The 23,570-nt window shown below is 42.2% G+C and overlaps 1 protein-coding gene and 1 non-coding gene across 2 annotated transcripts; one reads left to right on the plus strand and one right to left on the minus strand.

Annotated features, from left to right (window-relative positions):
* Positions 1-2,733: 2,733 nt before the first annotated feature.
* trnaa-ugc (transfer RNA alanine (anticodon UGC)) lies at positions 2,734-2,805 on the minus strand. The gene has a single exon. It is a non-coding gene; the product is annotated as a tRNA-Ala (tRNA).
* A 582-nt stretch (positions 2,806-3,387) lies between these two features.
* Positions 3,388-17,304, plus strand: LOC142989234 (alpha-1,3-mannosyl-glycoprotein 4-beta-N-acetylglucosaminyltransferase B). The gene is made up of 15 exons (XM_076138686.1): positions 3,388-3,715; positions 5,681-5,830; positions 5,976-6,083; positions 6,692-6,825; positions 7,570-7,616; positions 8,101-8,214; positions 8,533-8,608; positions 9,848-9,962; positions 10,128-10,258; positions 11,105-11,212; positions 11,645-11,838; positions 13,011-13,089; positions 15,265-15,340; positions 16,042-16,154; positions 16,909-17,304. The coding sequence occupies exons 1-15, from the start codon at positions 3,625-3,627 to the stop codon at positions 16,924-16,926; spliced, it is 1,554 nt and encodes a 517-aa protein (XP_075994801.1). The 5' UTR covers positions 3,388-3,624; the 3' UTR covers positions 16,927-17,304.
* The last annotated feature ends 6,266 nt before the right edge of the window (positions 17,305-23,570 follow it).

The following is a 23,570-nucleotide window of genomic DNA, read 5'->3' on the forward strand; positions in this document are numbered from 1 at the left end:
CAGTGATGCGGTGACAGCTGGGGTTTGATTTTTAAAAATAGCCCTGCCAGGAAATGTCCATGTTATGTAAAAACTTGATCCAGAAACAGAGAGCTATGCAAGCTAATAAAGCTCCAGGCCCCAGCAAATTTCCTATACCTGTAGGGCCCACAGGTACCACACACTCTTGAGTGTGGGGGTCCACAGGTCAGATGTTTTCAGCTCCATGGCTCCTGAGCTGTGTCAACGTCAGACGGCTTCACAGGCCAGCTTATGACGACCTGCCCCTCGTCACCACTCTTTGTTTTGGCTTTTGAGCCACTGGCCATTTCATGACCGTCTTCCACTCTCTTCAAAGATGACGATCTCCAAAATGTTGCTGCTATACGCCCTGTTCACACGTGACTCTGTGGCCACAAGAAGCTCCAATGTCATCAGTAAATTTGCTGATGACACCACCGTCCTGGGTCTCATCTCCAACAACAATGAGACCGCATACAGAGAGGAGGTCAGTGCCTTGGCAACCTGGTGCCAGGAAAACAACCTCTCTCTCAACGTCGGCAAGACGAAGGAGATAATTGTGGACTACAGGAAACGACAGGAGGGGCACGCCCCTATTCACATCAATGGGGCTGAGGTGGAGAGAGTTTCCCATTTTAAATTCCTCGGTGTGCACATCAGCGACAATCTCACCTGGAGTAGACATTCTGACTCGGCAGTGAAAACTGCCTAGAGGCGTCTTTACTTCCTGAGGAGACTCAAGAAGTTTGGCATGTCTACAAAAACTCTCACTAACTTCTACAGATGTACCGTAGAGAGCATCCTCTTCAGCTGCCTTACTGCTTGGTATGGCAGCTGCTCTGCTGAGGACCGCAAGGCCCTCCAGAGGGCAGTCAAGACAGCGGATCTTGTGTGATAGATGCAAGGCATCTATCACACAAGATGCCTTAGAAAAGCACAGAAAATCATCAAGGACTCCAGCCAGCCCTCACATGGACTCTTTTCCCTCCTTCCATCTGGTAGACACTACCGGAGCATCAGGGCTCGGACTACCAGACTCAAAAACAGTTTCTTCCCCCAGGCCATCAGGCTTCTCAACCAGTGACTTTGCACTCCACTGACATTGGCACTCATGCCACTTTAGATTTATTTATAGGCAATAGTCTGTACACTGTATATTTAGGGTGTTTGTACTGTTTAACATATATTTTTTGTATGTACATATATATTTTATATATTTTGCTGCTATTCTATGGAGGACTAAAGTGCCAAAATTAAATAAATAAATAAATATGCCATTAAATAATTAATTAAAAGTGTCAATAATTAATTAAATGTGTCAATAATTCATTAAATGTGTCATTAAATGTGAAATAATTGATTAAATAAAACAAGTCATACAATTTAAAAAAAACATTTAATTATTTCAGTGCACATTTAATTATTTCATAGTTCGGTGTTACAGCGAACCATGAATTAATTTTATCCGTCAACCTCGCCCATCAAAGTCGGTGGGCGGGGCTAACGCGAATCTAGTCTAATCCACTGCTTTGGTCTGCCTTGAAACAGAAAGTAGAAGAAGTTTTTCTAAACATGGCGGCTGTGTTGATGGAGGATCTCCGTGAACTTTCTAGAGAGTTGGTGAGAGATATTTTAGACCTTGCACAGTATGTGGAAGCAGGACCTGCTGACCCGAGCATGTAGCGTGTAAAGCATTTATTAAAGCCTGGCATCAATCCATTATCTGGAATCGATTTGCCTTGACTTGATGTGCAGGGTAACCAATCAGGTGTAAGAACCCGCCCTCTAACTTTGATGGGTAAATTTGACAGATAAAATTAATTCATGGTTCGCTGTAACACTGAACTATGAAATAATTAAATGTGCACTGAAATAATTAAATGTTTTTTTTAAATTGTATGACTTGTTTTATTTAATCAATTGTTTCACATTTAATGACACATTAAATTAATTATTGACACATTTAATTAATTAATGACACTTTTAATTAATTATTTAATGGCGTATTTATTTATTTAATTTTGGCACTTTTACTCCTCCATACTATTCAGTCTGGTCTGCTTTCTACAGTTCCGCATCTTACTTTTTGCACTAAATTCAATTCTGTTTTTGAACCAAATTCAATTCGGCACTAAATTTGAATTTTTGCACATTCTCTATATGCTGCTGCTGACGTCTCGTCACAAAGAATTTCAATGTACAGTATCAACCTGTGTTTTTCTGTGCAAATGACAATAAACTCTTGAACTTGAACTTGGGTGGGATGTCCTCTCTTTGTTTGTTTTTTCCTGTTTCTCTCTTCTCTCTATCTCAACCTATGATGTCATTTGTTCTAGCCTACATTGCTGTTTGACATCATCCTGTGAAAACTGTATTTACCCTATGACATCATTGCAATTCCAATCTACTTGTACTCTACCTCAGGGTCTATGTATAATGTTTAACAACAACAGTAGTGATAATACAACCTTCCTTCCTTCTCTCTATCTCCTCTTTCCACTCTTTCTATATAAATGATGTCCAAAATATCCTACAACTGTAAGCACAATGTCATGTACAATGTTTGCTTCAATAAAAACAAATTGCAAAAAGAAAAACCAAAAAAGCTAAACCACTGAAAGTCAAGTCTACTTACATTATTTATTACAACCCTAGTATTGAGACATTTTAATGATGATGATGATGAAAATATTGAGGGTAGCGAACCTGCGCAGCGTTCAAAAGAAAAACAAGTGGAGATGCCGGGGATTGAACCCGGGGCCTCATACATGCAAAGCATGCGCTCTACCACTGAGCTACATCCCCTTGTGACGTACACGACGGAAAAAGCACTATAAGTTTATCTCACATGCATGGCAAAAAAGTCTTTGCTTCAAAGGGAAATGATGAATGAATGAATAATATATGTATATGTAGTATTCCAGTGTGAACATTTTAATTACATATATTGATACTAGCAGAATATCAAAATCAGGCCAGCCTGGTGTGTGTTAAAGTGTAGCTCTATACAATGAAACATTTCTACGTATTTGCTGAAGTGTAACCCAAACCCATTACATTATATTTCATGGTGTAGTTGTCAAAACTGCTTGCATGTTTTAATCCAGATAATCTAATACAGTTTCATCAAGATGATGAACTACATGTTGTGGATTAATATGTTACGATTGTTACGTTGTAACAAAGGATATACAGGCTACAGTCAAACTAACATTACGTTATTGTTGATGTTGGGTTCGATATTTAATAAAATGACATTACATTTTCATAAAAGGCTCTTTGTAGCCTGAAAAGCGCCTGAATTCAAATGCACAACACACCCTGCATTCTCACGGTCCACCAGCAGGTGTGTCTGTTGCTCGGCCGCGCTGAAGACTCGCTTCTTGCATTCCGACAGTTTTACAGTTTACACCTCCACACACACACCAACACGGCCGGAAGCAGGTGAATCTGATTTATGGCGTGATGTATCCGAGGACTCGCTAAAGTGACGTTAGAGTCGCTGTGGCAACATCGTTTTGTCAGAGCTGGAACTTTACCTGAACCCTTACCGTCGCCGCTCACACTCACCTGCACGGTACAGGGCGCGGGGGCGAACTGACTGGGCGCTCGGTGAGAAATGAAATGAGGTTTTACTCCATCAAACTTGGATGTCTGCTGGCTTTCGGATGTTTCTTGTCCATCACTTGGATCAGGTCGATTCCCGATGATGGAGGTAAGCTGGCATGTGTGACTGCTGAACCGCGGACACGCGGGTGGGTTTGTTTTGGTGGGCTTGTTTAAGTGGGTCGGGGAGTAGTTTAATTAGCTGCCCGGTGTCGTGGAGAAACCACCGGAAAAGAGCACAAAACAACCTCAGCCGTTGTTTCCGATGAGGTATCAAATCCAGATATGAAAACATTGCCACGAACACCCAAACTATGTTCAAGTCTGCTTCACTAACAGCTGAGCTTTCCGGGCTCTCAGGGAAACCTAGAGTAGATTAGGTGTGTATGTATGAACGGCAGGGATGCGTTGCTTCCAATATCAAGACGTTAGGAAAAAGTTTCTTATCAATATTTGTCATATTTGTCCTCACCGCAGATTAACTCCGCGTCACAGCTGTACGTGATTCTGCTTTCTGTATTTACACGGCGAGTGACGGAGAGAAATTCCAGGGAATCCAGCTGATCTGGCAACCCGCAGTCGGGACGTCATAGGCACTGACTCAGTTCAAGCGAATACAATGACTCCTGAAGACTTCACCGAGTTTGTTGTCTGTGAAATTGAGGCGTTAATGAGCTGCGATGACTATGTGTACGTATCAACTGTAGATTGTTTGTATTATTGAACGAAATCAAATGTAAAATCTAATTTTGAGATCGGAGTAGAAAATCCATAGAGGAAAAAGACAGACAGACAGACAGACAGACCTGGGAGTCCTCAGTGATGGTTGTTTACAGTTCACTCAGTTTACTCACTCAGTTTACTCATTATATATATATTTATATAGTACAATAAAGTACAATCTCACGTCATTTCTCTTTACATCTAATTGTGAAATATTTCTATGTGTAAATATGAGTGACTGAGTGAAGCCATTTAATAGAAAATTGCACAGTGGAAGATAAATTGCTATTTCCCATATTTGTCTCTTCTTGATCAAGTGCACTAAAGAGATGGAACAATCGTTCCTTTCTGAGGTGCCCTCCTCCTCCTTCTTGCTGAGTCTCCATGTGTTGATGGATTCGGGGTAAAGCCTCTAAAGTATCACTTAGGTCATGGGACACTGAATACATCTACCCACCAAACCTGTTTTCAACCCCTCGTGTTTCAGTTTAATGCCCATTAATCACTGATGACACCACAGCTCTGCCAGGGACCACAAACAACGCTAACATTCTCTCACTTACTCAGAGTAAACGTCTATAGTGACATTAAAGCAAACGTGGAAGTAACAGTACTATAATTGGATGCCACAGTTCACTGAAAAATAAATGCTATGGTTGTACATCTGCACTTCAATGACAATGTTTACTTGTCTGAATAAACCAATTTACATTCACATAATCTACGTCTGAGAGTCAGAATCATGACACATTTGCATTATGGTGTTTACTATGACAATTTTAGAACATCATATTCATAATTAGAGCCTACAAGGCCTTCAAAGTTAAGCAAAGTTGAACTAATCAGGCCTCAAAATGAAATGCATGTGTTACAGAAACAAGCTTCACTAAATGTGTCAGCTACATGGAAACTGCATGTGTGGTTTGGTTTTGCTGACTGCAGTTACTGATGCTACTTTCGTGGTCAACAGTGGTGTGGCAATCACACAGCTGCTTCAGTCTTCCTTGTTCCCTGGGGCGGGTTCTACCTCCTTGGCCTGTGTGTCGGATGTCCAATGCATTGTTTTGTTATTCTCTGTGATGCTCATGGCGACTGGTGGTCACGACAAAAAGTTCAGATAAACTGAAAGTGTGACATCCACAGAGCAGTGCGGCTGATTAAAGCTCGGAGTGTTTCACAGTGTGGCTGCAGGTGATTTCAATGGATGTGGATGAGAGGTCAACCAAATGTTTGCTTTTTGTCAAAACAATAAAAAGTTCACATTTTGCATCTCCATTAGAAGCCAGCCTCCACACAATGTACAGAGATGATGGCTCTCAGAGCTTCTTTCTCTCTTGTTTTTCTGTCTCAGCGGCATCACGTAGCCTGCAGACCCTGTATGCACGTCTGCTGGCAGCTGAGGAGTTGGGAGGCCAGGTCAGTAAGGATCTGGGTCGTGTCCTGGAGCAGCTGAAGAACTCTAGCCAGCTCACTAGTAACACCAGCACCAACATCTCTGCAGGTCTGAATTGCTAATGTGTTGTATTTTGTTTCTTCCTTTGCTATTGACAGAAAGAAAACATCTTTCTCTTAAAATGAAGTGAATTCACCCAAAAACCTCTACTCCCTCACCCCCTCTCTCTCTCTCTGTGGACACGTTGATTCAGGCCTAAAGAGGTTCTTCACGCCCAACGTTTTCCTCTACTTGCCCCACCTCGTACATCATCCAGACAGCCTCAAACCAAACGTCGCCCTGGGACAGGGACGCCATGGAGGTACAGAAAACACACGTGTACACACACACACACACAAAGACATTGTTGCCATAATATGAAAACCTCATGACTTGTCACACATGGCCTCAATGTGCGACTTCAGGGTTTCGCTGTATTAATCCTATCGATTCCACATTATGGCTGCGGCTGCAAAGCTTTCTCATTATTAGAGACTTGTACATATATAATGTATATTTAAATCTTATTAATAATGCTATAATTGGAGAGCACATGTGTGTATGTATGTACATGTATGTACGTCAATACAACAAGTACCATTCCTCCAATTACCTCCTTCCAAACCTGACAGAAATATTGTTCAGGGGTCCAGCATTTGCATTTGGGTGCTTTTCATTTCATTTACATAATATTATGTAGTGTATTATTATTAGTATTGTTGTTGTTAAAATTTATACGCAGACCCTGAGGTAGAATCCAAGTAGATTGAGAGTTGACTAATTACGCACACACAGAAACACACACACTCTCACACATGTCTAGATGCATTCAATGATCAAATTCATGTCAAATCTTTGATATTTCTTAGATTATCCCTTCCAATAACATTGAACCTATCTCTGTGTGTGTGTGTGTTTCTCCTCCCAAAGTGTCAATGGTGCTGGGCATTCCTACAGTGAAGCGTCAGAAGCAGAGCTACCTGGTCAGCACACTCAACTCTTTGCTGTTTGGCCTGACTCCCACAAAGCGTCAAGATCTCCTCATTATCGTCTTTGTTGCTGAGGTAATAGACACACGCACGCACGCACATGTGCACACACACACACACACACACACACACACGCGCGCGCGCGCGCGCACACACACACACACACACACACACACACACACACACACACACACACACACCGTTTGCTCCGTTTGCATATGTAAATGTGCTACATGCTCTGTACAAGGTGGGCTAGATATGTGTTGAAGGTTTCCTTGTTATTTTTTCATCTAGGGTTTGTCAAATATGACAACAAGTGGGGAGTGTTGTGGAAAAATAATGATCTGTGTGTATGGAGCCTTTGATGTGTTTAATATGTCTAATTAAGCATTCTGAAGATAATATCTTGCAGCAAACAGTATACAGTCCAATCAGAAAACAGCTGTAAGGAGAAGTTCAACTAAGGGAGAAAAGAGCGTTCAACCTGTCCGACTCGTTTCTTTGCTACAACGCAGAATAAACGTCATTATTCGGTGTGTAAGTTAAAGATTGTGTTTGTCTGATTAACATTCAAGATTGTTAGAAAAAGTGAAACGTAAGACGCTGCAACGCCCTCACAGCCACCATATCTGGTGAAATGAGAACAGGCCTAGAAGGGATGAGCACAATGATAACGCGCTCCCACGCCTCAACGCCGTATTCTGTTCATTGTTGAAAAAGCTTTCAATAACTCCTGTTAGGGTTAGGTATTAACTAACCTTTTCACAACACTCCCTGTGCCTCTCAATTTCTTGTTGTTCTCTCTCCCCATAACATCAGACGGACTCGGCCTATGTGGACACCATAGCAGGAACCATTATGAAGAAGTAAGTGCTGTATAGTTTGCCTCCCAGTGGGCAGGTCCACCATTGTGTCACCATTTGTGTTGACAAGCTTTGTGTTTTTGTCTGCTTCTGCCTGAAGTCATTAATGGCAAACCGATTCAACCCTTAATGCCCCAGTCTTTGTCACATGTAAAGTATATGTAAAGTACTGGAAAACTGGAAAACTGATGGGGTGTGACACCTCGCATTCTGCACTGCCGGTCGTCAATTTATCTGTCACATTAAATTTCTCGAACAACACATCGCATTACAGAAAGTACATGGCAACCTACCTCATGCTAGGCTGCGGGTCCAGATTGATTTACGTTTCATTACGGATCTTGACCTTGTTCTAAACTTTGAGAAGCCACAACAAAGGCCATAGTTACCTGCCAATCAGAGGTTTACAGTATATCTATACTTTAGCATTTTTTTTTAATTTGTATTTCTGTGGTTGAGAGTGTGGTTTCATTTGTTTGTGCCGTAGTTTTCCTAAGGAGGTGCAGTCAGGGCTACTGGAAGTCATCTTCCCCTCACAACATTACTACCCTGACTTCAGCAGCCTCAGAGAAACCTTTGGAGACTCCAAGGACAGAGTCAAGTACGCCTATAAATTTAATGAAGTACTCTGCTACACTATACAGTATATTATACTACATTAATATGTCACCATTTACGGCTTTCACTTACAGGGAACCAGTTTTATTACTGACAGTCGATCAACAATTAACGTAAATTAAAGAAGTTTCCTCAGTGCATAAAGGAGATTTTTAAGAAGGATGAGCACTGTAGGAATGTGTTGGTGATTGTGGTGTAAATTGGTGTGTGTGTGTGTGTGTGTGTGTGTGTGTGTGTGTGTGTGTGTGTGTGTGTGTGTGTGTGTGTGTGTGTGTGTGTGTGTGTGTGTGTGTGTTCTCAGATGGAGAACCAAGCAGAATCTGGACTTTAGCTTCCTCATGCTATATGCTCAGGATAAAGGAACATACTATGTTCAGGTAGGGGATATCTGTGATCTTGCCTTAGTTAACACAGCCTGACGATTATCAGTGTAGATACTGATGACATGATTTTGATTCACTGTAATAGAGCTCCTTTCAGCGCAAATGCTAACATTTTTTGGTTACAGGTATTTATGATTACAGGAACACAATCGGCACAGCAGCATCACCAGGCTGTAATCGCACACACCTGCTGATCATTACACACACCTGCAGACTGTTGGATAGATAGATAGATGCGTTATTCATCCCCTTGGGGAAAATCCAGATACTTTGACTCCTAAATACTTTTTGTGAGATCTTGAGTATAATGAGTTTGCTTCTGAAATGTGAGGTCTGCTTCACATTTGTGTCCTGGCTTGTATGCCTGTGATGCAATTTTCACACAGTGTTACTTTGGCTCTGTTCTTCACAAGTTTCCCCTTTACACTCAAATCTGTTCTGAGAACAACCAAACCAGTCATAACATATCCCAAGTTGCCCTCAGGATTTTGGAATACTTTGACGAAAGCAGTTAATTACATGTTAGTACAGAAAACCTGCTGGACGGGGGCTCAGGGGAGACTGGGTTGGAGCTTTGTAATGGTTGTATTCAGAGTTGGCAGACCTAAATCAGCTGCGTGAGCACTGAACTGTCTGGGCCGTGCATTATGACAACATTTTAATGAATTGTCTTGATTTGTATTGTGTTTTGACAAATATTACCCTTAGTATTGTAAGGTTCTATCTGACCCCCCCGACCTGTTTTTCAATACAGGGCTTTAAAGCTTGGCCACTCCCATCAACTCTTGAAACGTTTGATATGAATGATAGGAAGAGAGAGAGAGAGAGAGAGAGAGAGACTCAAGTGGAGGTCAACGCACACAAATGGGGCTCTTGTCTCTTTAAATCCACGCCTCAGTGATCTTAGAGTGAGCGTTCGTTCAGCGAGTCCAACCAGTCCTGCTCTGCCTCGGGGTGACACAGCTACAGGCGATTCCTGCTCTGTTCTGCACAGTATCCGCTGAGTAATTACTGCAAAAAGTGAGCACCTGGAGAGACTTCTAAGCCCCCCGAATTACAAAGTATAGCTCCGGCATTATCAATCATTGTCATCAAAACCGAAAGAACACACTCTCTATTGACAAGATGGCTTAACATTTATAATCTATGTTTATAATGAAAGACACAAGTACTGAGCATTCTGATGGTGCTCAAGAAATACTGAAAAAATACATTTGAATGATTGATTTTCAGTTAGAGGATGATGTCATAGCGAAGGCAGATTACTACGATGCCATGAAGACCTACGCCACCCAGCAAGCTTCGAAGCAGTGGCTCTTCCTGGAGTTCTCTCAGCTTGGATTTATAGGTGTGTGTGTGTATGTGTGCCTACGTGCATGTGTGTGTAATCTGTAGAAGGAAGTATTGCATGCTGAAGCAAATCAACCGATTGATTCTTTTTTTGGTGGATCATTGCATTGAGGTCCTCTATGCAGTATTGGGCCAACACTCATAATTTGTGTGTGATCGGCAGGGAAGATGTTTCGAACCGGAGACCTCCCGATGATCGCTGAGTTCTTCCTGATGTTCCATCGAGACAAACCCATTGACTGGCTGCTGGATCACATTCTTTGGGTGAAAGTCTGCAGCCCGGAGAAAGACGCAGTGAGTGATGTGTTCCACGGTGTTGAAAAACAGAAGCATCGATGTAAACTAAAAACCCAGCGTGGGTTGGGGGGGCATTATGGTGGAGGGACTTTGGGTGACCCATTACCTGCTTCCATGGGGTGCCTTCTGGCATGGAGACAGCACAGCTGCTGCTGGAGGCAAGGTCAGTAGGAGCTCAGGAGAGAGCGTGAAGAGGAAGGGGAAAGAGAATCGGCTGCCATGCTACATCCTCTGACGATACTCATGTTACCATTGACTAACTAAGGCTTAGATAAGTCTTAGCTAAGGCTAAACTAAACTTAGGCCAGCTAATCACTCTCCTGCAACAGGAGATCGTGTTTACATCCTGTCTAAGAACAGTTTAATTGTATTCAAAGTTTAGGGAGAAAACATCAGGGAGATGCCTCCAGCTCAACAGTGACTCCTCTACTGAAAGATCCTGAGCTGATTTGTGTCACGAAAACAGTGTGCAGTCGTGTAAGCTGCTTTACAAAAACAGTATAGCCAGAGGGAATTCCCACACGACACTAAAGCAGCCCTGAGCACCAACAGAAGGAATGGCAGTGAACAAACAAGAGATGAGAAAGAAATTTTTTGAGTAAAGAAGCCGTGCAAGTTGCATTTGACGAGAAGAAACGATGCTGGGATTTCAACGAGGAGTGAGCATCTTACTTTGACTGACAATGTTTGTGTGCTTGGAAAAAGGAAACTTTTGAGCATTTTCGTGAGAGACAGGTCAATAGTAACTGTGTTAATCAACCCTTTGCACATGTTCTATATGTTAATGCTTCTGTGTGACATGTCTCTATAATCCCGTTGGTGTGTTGGTTGTGGTCTGATCAGAAACACTGCAACGAGCAGAAGGCATTGCTCAAGCAGAGGTACAAGCCGTCGCTCTTCCAGCATGTTGGCCTTCACTCCTCCCTGGCTGGGAAACTGCAGCATCTGAAGGTGAGCTGGTCTCTGTACACTGAACGCTCCTGTAGCAGATGGTGGTAAAAGTGTGAGAGCAGCATCATGATGATGAAAGTTGAGATCCACTTCTCTTGGGTTCCAAAGATCAATTGTGTTATCAATGACCTAATATGCGTTTCGTACAGATGAAGCCTTACTTGGTGGGTGTAAATTGAACTGTTCAGAGACTCGGGATTGCTAATTTTCTCACTAAATGGTTAGTTAGGTGGAAGTTGGATTTCATGCTTGATGATTGGTAATTTGATGACTGCATGATGTCCAAGGACCGCTCAGTGTGTGTGTAAGCTCAGAACAAACTCACCAATTAAGAGTTAATCTATGATAAACACACACACATGCCATAATGAGGGCAATCCTTCTTTTTTTTGTCAAAAACAATGCGAGCGTGTGTGTCTTCCTGTCCTCCAGGATAAAGACTTTGGGCAGCAGTCTCTTTTCCAGGCCCACATTAACCCGGCTGCCGAGCTGAGCAGCAGCCTGAAGCATCACCAGCAGCACAGCCTGGACAGAGCTTACCAAGGCCAAGACTTCTTCTGGGCTTTTTCACCCAAGCGTGGCGACTACGCCCTCTTCCAATTCTCTGAGCCAATCCACGTGTCCGGGTCAGTATGGATGGTTTCTCCCAGTTTGTCAGTTTGCATGTTACAACCTGGTCTATAAGTCAATAAGAGGCCTTGATTTAATTCAATCTATTCCCTAATCCCGAATGAGTTTACAGAAAACCGTAGCAGTGACATGAAGGTGACGTTAAGGCTCGAGAAGGAGGCGCTGGATGCTGCTGTGTGTCCATAATGTTTGTGATATGGGCGAAGCAGCCACACCTCTTTACACAAGTAAAGAGGAAGAAGAAGAAGCACACTAGACAGCAGAAAGGTCGCCTGTCGCATCTGTACATTTTACTGCAGCCAGTTTCAGCGTCTAGTGTCAAGGCTGCCAGCAAACGGTATCCAACAATATCCAGCAAGAGAGCACTCAGAGACACTCAAATATCAAAGTAAAACTACTTAGTCACAGTAAACACAGTATGTTTTGGGAGAATTTGTACTTTAGTGGGATATTTATGATTACGTTTACTCCTCTAGGTTTGTTCAAAGCAGGATTGAAAATGGAGAACAAACTTAGGAAGGAAGAAAACACAATAACAGTACTAACAAGTACATTTGACTCGTTAGATAAATAATAAGAAGCCCATTGACTGACCCAATTCTGTGAGTTCATGTGGCGTTGTTGGGATGAAACGACTCGTACGTTGTGTACAATGCTTTCTCTTGCGAAACAGGAAGTTAAAAGTGACGTGTACATGGAGGAACATCGCTGTCATTCTAGTCAGTCACTTCCTGCTTTTCCTGTCTTGAGTGAGTCCTAACCCTAACCCAATCGCCAATAACATTACATCACCTAAAGACAGGAGTTATAATTGGAGCACTACTTGGTGGAGGTATGCACACTCTGGGTGCCATCTTGTTTCTTATAAATTGACTTCATGTTTTGCTGCACATAGCCAATTGCTTTTATTGTGAAAAATTGGGTCGTTGTTAATTCCTCTGAACAGATTTTTATTTTGAATTGATGGTACTGATGTCATGAATCTAGTAAAAATCTGGAGAAACTTTTCCATCTCTGCTGACTTGCTGACTTGCTCTTCTCATTTTCCAGCCTGGATGAAGCACATGAACACAATGTGACAGACAGCTGGCAGCATACTTGCACGTTAAAGTGCAATCAGCCTGTATAACACTTCATCTCATTTCCTTACACCTCCTCTTTGCTTTAGGTACCTGTTTCGGAGTGGAAATATTGAAAATGGTGGAGATAAATTCTACAACACCACGGTGGAAGTCCTGCCCAGCAATGTGAGTAACCTGGGTGCGTACGCATGAATGTTCTTTAGTTCCATGAGTGGAGGTGAGCAGGTCTAAGATTTCATCTCAGGTGTTGATGCTTCAGGCAAGAGTGACACAAGGAAACAAGAAACACCACTCACAACATGGTGTCTGCTGTCTCTTCACTGCCTCGCCGCGGCTCTGTGCTTGTCAATCGACACTTCGAATCGCACCAATGGGGAAAAGTGGTAGCGCTGTAGTGATCTCAGAGTAAAGTGAGACAGACATGGAATCACTGTGTGGAAAACAAGAAGGAGGCTGTGTTAAACAGGCTTCAAACAGCAACAGGTCGGACTATGAGCATCGTTTTTTTGTGATATTTATGCGATTAAATGTCATGTTACAGATGATGTCACTCTTTTGCCTTTTAAGAATGAAACTATTCAAATACAAGCAGCTCATCTTAACACATACTGGTAAGATTGCTGTGGAATTTGGTAGTGATGTCTATGCTCCCCAGAGGAGGATCCCTGGTGACTTTGAACTGTGTCAATGGCTCCTTCACATACAGTGGTGATGCTGCTTGTACTTGTAAAGAAGAGAGCGGTTAAAGTGATTTTACAGAATGTAATGATTTTTGAGAAAACTACAAAGATAAAGAAATGATAAAAGGTTCCAGCACGGTGCGTTCCAGCATGCTGCGTTCAAAGGCCTACAGACCTGGTAAGTCAACGACAAATGTAGCCATTAGTAATTATATAACTATTTTTTAAAAAGCTAGAGACCTGATTCGAATGCAGTTTTGGATTAAAATCAAATGTAGTAAAACTGCTGTATTGTGAGTGGACGTGGATGCCACGCTGATTGATTGTTCTGTAGTGTTCGTGATGCATTGCATAATCACAGTATGAGGCAAGTCTGCTCATGACGAAATCACACAGAGGAGGATACAGACATGCACAAATAAATTGGTTTCAATCGAATCATGTAGGACTGAAATGATCAACTTTGTATGGGAGGTATCTCCAAACTACCTTGATAATATTTAGGTTGCGGTCTATTTTCCTGGTGCAGAGAAGCGTGAAGTGTGAAGTTATTGAATGAAGTTGTGGGCAGGTTTGATCTTACGAGTGCCAGACTGAGATCCAGTTGGACGGCATTCCGATTCCATTCCATGCCTTGCTTTGACATGCACCTATTTTTCCATTTCCTGCCCTGTGGAGCAAAGTTTGTACGATAAATTTTGAGTTTCAAATGTTGGATCCTGTTGCTTTCTGACACCTCACCAACGAGGCAAGGGGGAGGAGTCAGAAGCATTAGATAAGAAGACAAAATTTGCCTTAAGCACAAAGAGCACCTAATGAGCCTTTAACTTTTCAAGACTTTGCTCACCTTCTCAGGATGTTTACTGGGCCTGCTTATACCATTCTCAATCTCTATCTCTTTTTGTCCGTCTGTCTCTGTCTGTCTGTCTCTGTCTCTTTCTCCCCCCTCCCCTCGCTTTCTCCCTGTCTCTCTATCTCTGTCTCTCCCCCCTCTTTCTCTCTGTCTTTCTCTCTCTCTGTCTGTCTCTCTCTGTCTCCCCCTCTCTCTCTCTGTCTCTTTCCCCCTCTCTCTTTCTCTCCCCCTTTCTATCTCTATGTGTCTCTTTCCCCCCTCTCTCTTTCTCTCCCCCTCTCTCTCTTTCTCCCCCGTTTTTCTGTCTCCCTCTCTCTCTGTGTCACGTTCTACCCCTCCCTCTTTCTCCCCCCACTCTCTCTCTCCCCTTCTGTGTCTCTGTGTCTCTCTCTCTCTCTCTCTCTCTGTCTCTGTCTCTCCCTCTGTTTCTCCCCCCTCTCTCTTCCTTTCGCTGTCACAGAGCTCACTCACTTCTGATCTCACTCAGTCGCCACAGTAAATAATGCTCCATGTTTACTTAAGCTGATCCAGAGCCGCATGTGTTGGAAATTAGTTGGGCTTCACTATAAGCTCCGCCTCTTGACCAATCACCTTGTTTGTTAGATAGTGTCACCATACCTGCAGGGCAGACAACATTTATGTAGCTTAACTCATGCAAAACTGGCTGAGGTCTGTTGCCCTTGCTTTGTACAACAGGCCCCAGGATGTAGCCTGAGGATGTTTATTTGGGTGAGTCTTTCACTCTAACCCCTGACTGGTGGAGAATGACTTTAATATTTGCCACGTTGTGGTTGTGTCTCCCCTCAGGCGTCGGTGCGAGACAAACTGGTTTCTGGCTCGTCTCCTCCCTACAAGGCGTCTGATAAAGGATTCATCATTATCGGTAAAACTCACCCACACTCCCTCACTCACTTGCTCACTGAGTCACTCATTAATCTGAATGCACCTCCTCAACCTGAGCAGAGGGTTTGACTCCGACTCTGTGCCTGGGGAATCGAACATATAGCATCATGTCATCCATAAGTACTCACTCTGCACGTCAAATCATGGCTTTATCTGTCTTTGCTGTATCTTTATGGCATGTTTGCTGTATCCTCATTATTATCAACTGGTTGCAATGCGGTCAAATGAACAATAACACAACAGAGCCTGCTTTATGAAACCTTTTGGGGAAAAAATTTATGAAAATGGAGCGCCCTTGCCCAAACAGGCAGCCAACGCCCGCGCCTAACCTGTTAAAAAAGGACCAAAGTTAAGAGAAACAGAAGAACAAAAAGTCAAATTGTTGTTAATGTAACAACTTTTGGATTTGTGGTGAATCAGTGAACCAGATGTGCTACTTTTAACAAACTGGTGTTTTGTTTGACAACAATCACCATTAGCTGAAAGTATTGAGCTGTTGAAAGAGCAACAGCTCATAATTTTGTAATATTTGTTGTATGACAGTTAATACAAGAGTATAAATATACAAACATACAAACGACTAACAGCATTCTAAATGCCTGTGTCTGTGCATTCTGTATGTTTGTCTTGATTCTTCACCCTTAAGTTATGAGACATTTCCATGTGTGTGTGTGTCTTTAGGTATGTTCGAGGATGGCATAGCTGAGGGCCTGATTGGAGCAGAGCTCCAGCCTGTTTCAGCGTTGCGCCTGGTGGTTCGGTCCGACTCCGGCGTCTGGGTTCTGCTCAGCGAGGTCTGACACTAGCCTGTGTGTGTTTGTTTGTGCCTGCATAGACTGTTCGTGGTCTCAGTGGTGTTTGTGCGTACTTTGGTATGGCTGGAAAGATAACAACATCAACATATATACCAGATTGTTCTAGTGTGAGAAATGTCAGAACTGCTGTGAAAATCAGAGCAGAGCTAATTTCTAAAGAATTGGATGAAATACTGCTGCTTGATCTGTGGCAGCTCAGGAGGAGATAGTATGTTGCTGAAAGGCCTTTTGGGGGCGGCCTGCATAGACCGTCACAGGGCCATAAAACTGGCCACAAACATCACCAGTCTGCAAATTGAGGACATCAATTCAGCTCCAGTATACTCAATTGCTTGTAATGAGGATGTAAATGATATTGAACAGACAGCGAAACATTGTGGCACAAACCCTCAATTACCAACAATAGCTGAGAAACAACCAGACATGGCAACATCCTCCATTACTTCAAAATAGCTCACTGCATTGTAGCTGCTGTAAGTTCTGGTAATTAATAAAAAAACTGGTTGTAATTATCAGCGTTTAGGATGCTACTTTGCAACAGCAGGTTTTCATATAAAGTAATTAAGTTAGTTGATGGCAACACCCACCTCTGAAGTGCTTAGATTGGTATCTAAGCCCCCCCCCCCCCGACATGTGACCTGTAACTGAGCAGTGTTAGTGTGTGTTATGTGTGTGGGTGTGGGTGTGGGTGTGGGAGGTTTGTTAACACTCACTTCTTGTTCCTGTCTGTCAGATACTCATTAAAGTTTGACAACCAAAGTAAAGAAGAGAAACCGGACACGCTGCTCTCAGCCCAGCCCAGTGCCTTGCCTGAGATAACGGCTCACCTGCTGGAGAAAGATCTTCATCTTTTTTTCCCATGAGGATTACCTGAAGTGCCTAAAGTAACTCTGTACTTTTGTAGTGGGGCGGGTATTTCTTGAGTTTGCTCTGAAGCAGGTGGAGGTATTATTATATTTTTAATTGTATTTGTTGTTCATTTGGCAACACTGCAGTTGTGAACGGAGCAAACTGACCATGGCCAACTCAGAATTGACTGTTACAAGACGCTCCACACACCAAAAAGTTGAGAGCCATGAACCGAGTAATTTATTAAGATAACACAGTATTTTTTTGTTTTAATAAATAAATAAAAGTTTAACAAAAACACCTGGTCCCTTTCAGTATTTAATTTTCAAACAGAAATTTGTCTAGAATTTGTGCTAACCCTAACCCTGTAGTAAACCTCTCATGATATGAACCCTAACCCTAAAGGAAGAATCACAGCAAGAGATTTTTCAAAAAAGGCTGAAATTTACATTCTTAAGCAAAATCAGCAACATAAAGCAGTGACATGTAAATAATATAGAAAGATCAGGTTCAAGGGCCATTAAAGCAAAATATACAGTGTGAAAGTGTCATGGTCTGAGCTGCAGTGTCATCTACCATTTAAGCCTGATCAGACCCAGTACCAACATTTTTTATACTTGTAAAATATAAACAATTGTGAGAAACGGCAAGGATTTCACTATTAAATGTAACATTTACACAAAAACTGACATGAAAGAATGAAATGGCTAAAGGAAATCTGTGCTTATCAATTTGAGCTTCCTTTTGGGTGCAAAGGTCAGATACAAATTCCTTTTAATTCTGTAGTTTTGATGAAAGAAACGGAAGCATTTTACTAACACCATCTGCAAGAATGAGCTCAGCTGTAAAAGTGAAAGTGGTATTTTCCTTTGAAGTGGTCAAAGACACTTCTACAAACAGCTTAGCAGACATGCGGTGGGTTGCATGCATGGGGTTTCCGTTTCCGATGATACTCTTTAACCCTCAAATGCATATCCTGCATACGTTTGGTCCTATCATAAAACACATGCCTCTACATTGAACAGGCTCAAGAAGTCTTAACATTTACACAGTAAACACAGTTTACTCGGTTTAGTGACTAAACAGAACAAACACCAGTGCAAGTATTTTCTCAACAGAGTCGACTTTGGTAGGGTTATTTTTGGGATGTTTCAGCAAATGGGAGCATAATGATCATATCGTTAAGCGATGCTCCTTGGATTCATTCAGTTTTCTGAATGCAAAATCCCAAAATGCACCGAGGTTTAGGCTGCAGATGGAAGAATTGACACCTGTGAACCTGTGATGACATCTTCTGTTGAAGCATCTTTGTGTGTAAGAACGTAAAAGATTTTCATTGATTGATTCATTTGATTAGTCTAACAAACGCCAAAGACCTGGAATAGCAAGGTGCCACGTGTGAATCTATAATTATATGTATTTATTATTCTTATAAACATCATTAAATGTATTTAATTGTATGCTTAATTGGCATGACAAAATATGTTATTTTGAAGTAGGTAGACATTGGCATGAAGGTGTTCATGAAAGAATTAAATCTTTAACCATTTTTTAGAGACAGAGAGGCACTCATTCCACCACCTTTGAACCATAAAGGTTAACTTGCAGTTTATGTTCATTTACTGTTGGTGCAGCGGGGAACACATGCTTCTTTTGATAGTTTCAAGTTCAAGTTACTTTTCTTCCTTAAATTCTTGATTTCATAAATGCAACATTGCCCCTTAGTGTTGACTTTTAAGTACTGCATGATAACGTGAAACACTTCAGGTTTGAGTGTTAGGCTTGACCCATGATGGAGATGAGTGGGGTCCAGTCTGTCAGGGTGGCTGTGGATCTGGGTCAGGTTAGGAGACGTGACGTGGCGCTCCAGATGAAGATTCACAAATACACTTTTGTTTGCTCTTGGTGTCAGTGGTCTGGAAGACACTAAAAGCAGACATAAGGTTCTCAATAAACTTAACAAGAACCTGGTTCTCCGACTTCAGCTTTGGGTTAGGAATATGGATGATAACCACAATTACACATTTTGAGTCTAAGGGGAGCTGCTAGAGAGATGCGACATACACGGTAAACCAAGTCCAAGTTCCATCTAATCTACGTAACATGCAGTAGGACTGATGATGATGGTGTGTGTGTGTGTGTGTGTGTGTGTGTGTGTGAGACCCTAACCGATGGTACTGTAGCGACTTCAGGAAACAAAGTAAACGTTGCTGATATGCTGAGGGAGGCCTGATTTGTCCTATGCTATCAAAAAAGGTTGACTGAGAATAAAAAAAGATGTGTTTAATAATTGATATTAAACAGGCTCCAACAAGCACAATAAATTATGTGGGATGGGCTAACAGAGATTATTCACCACAGCTGTGCAAAGGCTTATTCTTGTCATGATGCTAATCTGCACAAGAGCACTATTACTGACCTGAGTGAATTCCTCCTTGCTTTTGTAGCCCTTGCTGAGACAGTTGATTTATTTTGATAACCAATAGATTCATAATTAATAAAAGTTTATTATACAAAGTTCATGAATATGGTTAAAATGCAGAACAATTTAAAAATGCAAAAGCAGTGATATATTAAGATATAAGTTATGCCATTTCATTTCATATATATAAATATATAATGAAAAGCAATAGTTAAGTTCATGCCGATTTAAGTAGTGTTTGTGAGGTTTGAGTCATTGTGTGTTATTTAGGCTCACTGCATTGTTACTTGCTTTGCGCGTTGTCAATCTCAGGTGACTCCGTCAAATCACAGGGCAGTTTGAGGTGACGGGTGGGAGATCGCGGGGTGTTTTTATTTTCATAGTGAACGGCCAGTTACCTGATGTAAAGAACTTTGTAACCAACCAAGAGCTTATTACGAGCAATTGTGAGTGTTTTGAAAACTGTGACTAAGCTGTATAGCGGGGCTATTCAATCAGCGGCCCAGGGGCCACATCCGGCCCGCAGACCCCCTTTGACTGGCCCACCCCCCACTGACCCAACGTAAGCCGCAAAAACGCATTTAAATCATATTTGCTGTGAGAGTTTTTAAAATTCCCACCCTTCCTCTTGTACTTGAACGCACCACTCCCGGTATCGTAGCAACGCCAGCCCAGAATACTCTCTCCAAGTACGACAACCGCGAAAAGATGTCATTGACAGGTCAGAAACGTAAAATTGACAATGACAATCGCCGTTTTAACCCTGCCTGGACTGATAAATACGTGTTTATTTTACCCCAAAGACTAAACTCTAAGCCACTGTGCTTGATTTGCAATGAAAGCCTGTCCGTATTAAAAGAATATAACATTCGGAGGCACCATGTTGAGAAACACCGAGCTTTTGGGACAGCATTTCCTGAAGGGACAGAGGAGAGGGCGACTAAGGTGCAGAGCCTGCTAGCATCTTATAACAGGAGTTGTTCCATATTAGTAAAGACATTTACAGCACAAGAGAGGGCCACGGCCGCCTCACTGCGAGTGTCGTGGAATTTAGCAAAGAAAAAGCGACCCTTCACTGATTCTGAAACTGTCAGAGACTGCATGATTGCAATATTAGACGAGGTAATACATGACGATAAAATCAAAGCCAGTGTGACATCTGCAGTCAAAAGTGTGCCCCTATCAGACACCTCAAACATGCGCAGGGTGGAAATATTAGCCACAGATGTGTTTGAGGCTCTGCTGAGCGACCTGAAAAAAGTTGAAATCATGTCAATCGCAGTGGACGAGTCAACAGATCGGTGTGACACGGCACAGTTGTGTGTGTATGTGCGCTTCTATGATGCGGGACACCGGTGTTTTCGCGAGGAGCTGCTCTGCCTTCTACCCCTCAAAGGTCACACTACAGGCGAGGTGTTCTTTGATAAAATCTCAGCTTTCTTTCAAGACAACGGGTTAGATATGACTCGGGTCTGTATGCTTTTGACTGATGGTGCTCCATCTATGACTGGGAAAGTGATCGGACTGAAAGCGCGGTGGACAGCTGTTGCTCCGAGGATGACAGCATTGCACTGTATTGTGCACCAGACCGTGCTGTGTGCGAAACTAAACGGACACTTCAAAAGTGTAATGGACAATGTTATGGCGACTGTAAACTTCATACGCGCAACCTCAAGCCTCCAGCATCGCTTGTTTCGCCAGCTGCTGTCTGACATGTCCACAGAACATGACGACTCATTCTCCACAACGACATTAGATGGCTATCCAAAGGGAATTCGCTGGAGATCGTCTGTGCGCTCAAGGAGGAGATTAAAGTTTTACTTCATGATAGCAAGCAAAAAAAAGCAGAGGCGCACCTAAACCGCATAATGGACACAGGCTTTATGGCAGACGTGTGTTTCCTCTCTGATATGTTCAAACACTTAAATGAGTTAAACCTCGGACTACAGGGCAGAGAGAAAACCATCATTGATCTGGTGGAACAGACGCGCGCATTTCAAGCCAAACTGGACCTTTTGCTGCAGACTTGAGCTCAGGAAGAATGCTGCATTTCCCTACGCTACGCAAATGCATCACACCTACGGCACCTGTCACAGCGGCGATGACGGATTTGGTTGCGAAACTAAAAGACAACTTTGCCAGCCGACTGGATGGCCTTTCACTCCCTACAGAGGTGATGCGTTTTACCAAAGACCCATTTGCTGCTCTTGCTACAGACGACAATCTGTCCACCAGCGCAAAGGAAGTGGTCCCTTCTATTAACGAGGGGCAGTTCATTCTTGAACTTGTGGACATGCAGTCATCCCTATCGCTGCCCGAAGAGCTGCGCACAAATGGACCGATCAGGTTTTGGATTGACATAAATGTTCACCAGTTCCAAAACCTTAAGAAAATAGCTGTTACTGTGCTTAGCATGTTTGGCTCCACGTATGTGTGTGAATCAAGTTTTTCTCACATGAACGCAATCAAATCAAACCTGCGATGCTCCATGACTGATTCCACCCTCCACCATTGCCTTCGTATTGCACTGACTTCTTATGAGCCAAACGTTACTGCTATTGTTCAAAACAAAACATGTCACTTCTCACACTGATGTCATTAAGTCAGCATTACTTTGAATATGCAGAAGAAGCTTTCATTTTACAGATATAAAATGTTCACTTGGTGCAATTTCCTTTGTTGAAATATTTAATGCACTGCCTCAGTTGGCCTTTAGTTCAACAAATGCACTTTTGCAAATACATCAAAAATGTTATAGAAGACTTTACTGTTGCACAAAGTTGTTCCAAAAAAAAAAAAAAATGTATTCAATTTACATGACGGACCTTGTTAAAAATATTCTGGTCAAGGTTTTGACCAAATGTTAAAATTTGCACTTGAATTATTTTGCTCATCAATAAATGATGCAGTATAAAGCCTTTATTGTGAATTCCTTTATTTATTTTTATGATTTAGTTCAGGTGGTGGCATATTTAGAGTTAAGTCTCGAGAAGTAATATAAGTAGGGGTCTTCCGCCCAGTGGCATCTCAAAATTTTCAAATCTGGCTCAGAAGAAAAAGTAATTGAATAGGCCTGGTCTAGAGTCATGATTTTAACTGCTAAATTCATTACAAATTCATGTGAAAATGAAAATGACTCTAAACATAAAATACTCTCCCATAAATTTTAGCCCTGAATTTTGGCCCCCCCGGGGACCGTAATTCCCGCATATAGGCCGCTTCGTGCATAAACCTCAAGCCTTTAATTTATGTATTTTAAAAAAACAGAATTGAGCATAATCTGCACCCATATATAGGCTGCACAAGTTTCAAATGGGCTAATAATGTAACAGACATTCAAAGGCAGCCACTGCCGTCTCCAAGGTTGTCTCCGAAAAGACATCAGGGTATTGTCGTCCTTAGTCACCGGGTTCCTAATGAAGGGTTCCTAATGAATTAAATCTTAAAGAAGAGCCTTGTGGCTGACTCGTGTTCCACTGCTTGTCTGCTTTGTCCAAGAATGAATTTGTTTCTTGTTCCGTTTTTATCCATTTATTTAAACTGAAGACATAAAATAAACCTATTAAATAACAAATTGCTTCCAAGTATCAATTATAACTTGAATAACATGGTAACAGTCAGAAAATGGTGAGATTCCACTCTTCCATTCCACATCGAATCCACTCCTAACAATTCTGTTCCATTACGGTCATTTAGCAGACGCTTTTATCCAAAGCGACTTACATTACATTACCACCCATTACAGAGGGGGGAGCAGCTGAGGGTTCGGTGCCTTGCTCAGGGGCATCTCGGCAGGGACTCGAACCGGAGACCCTCTGGTTCCCAAGTGAAAGTCCTACCTACTGAGCTACTGCCTCCCATACTGCCTCCCATTCCAATTGTTATTGTTCCTAACAATAACAAATGCACGTTAAGCTAGTGAGACGATTTGCCGGTTCTTAAAGTGACAGGCACGCAATTAGGCCTACAAACACAAATGTAATGCAAGTATAAAAGTATGTACGTAAACATCAATAGTAACTTTGAGAATCACTAAATATGAATAATTATTACTATATATACTTTTACTATTAAGAGAGATTTGGCTCCTACACGCGGCTTCGTTTTGTCGCAGCTTCTACTGG

This window comes from Genypterus blacodes, unplaced genomic scaffold (genome assembly GCF_046128005.1).
Source record: "Genypterus blacodes isolate CSIRO-AG114 ecotype Tasmania unplaced genomic scaffold, CSIRO-AGI_Gbla_v1 ptg000395l_1, whole genome shotgun sequence".
Taxonomy (NCBI): Eukaryota; Metazoa; Chordata; class Actinopteri; order Ophidiiformes; family Ophidiidae; genus Genypterus; species Genypterus blacodes.

Coding starts and splice junctions, on each gene's coding strand:
- LOC142989234 (XM_076138686.1), top strand. CDS start 3,625: ATGAGGTTTTACTCCATCAAACTTGGATGTCTGCTGGCTTTCGGATGT. Junction 10,259..11,104: donor GCAGCCCGGAGAAAGACGCA/GTGAGTGATGTG, acceptor TGGTCTGATCAG/AAACACTGCAACGAGCAGAA. Junction 15,341..16,041: donor TAAAGGATTCATCATTATCG/GTAAAACTCACC, acceptor GTGTGTCTTTAG/GTATGTTCGAGGATGGCATA.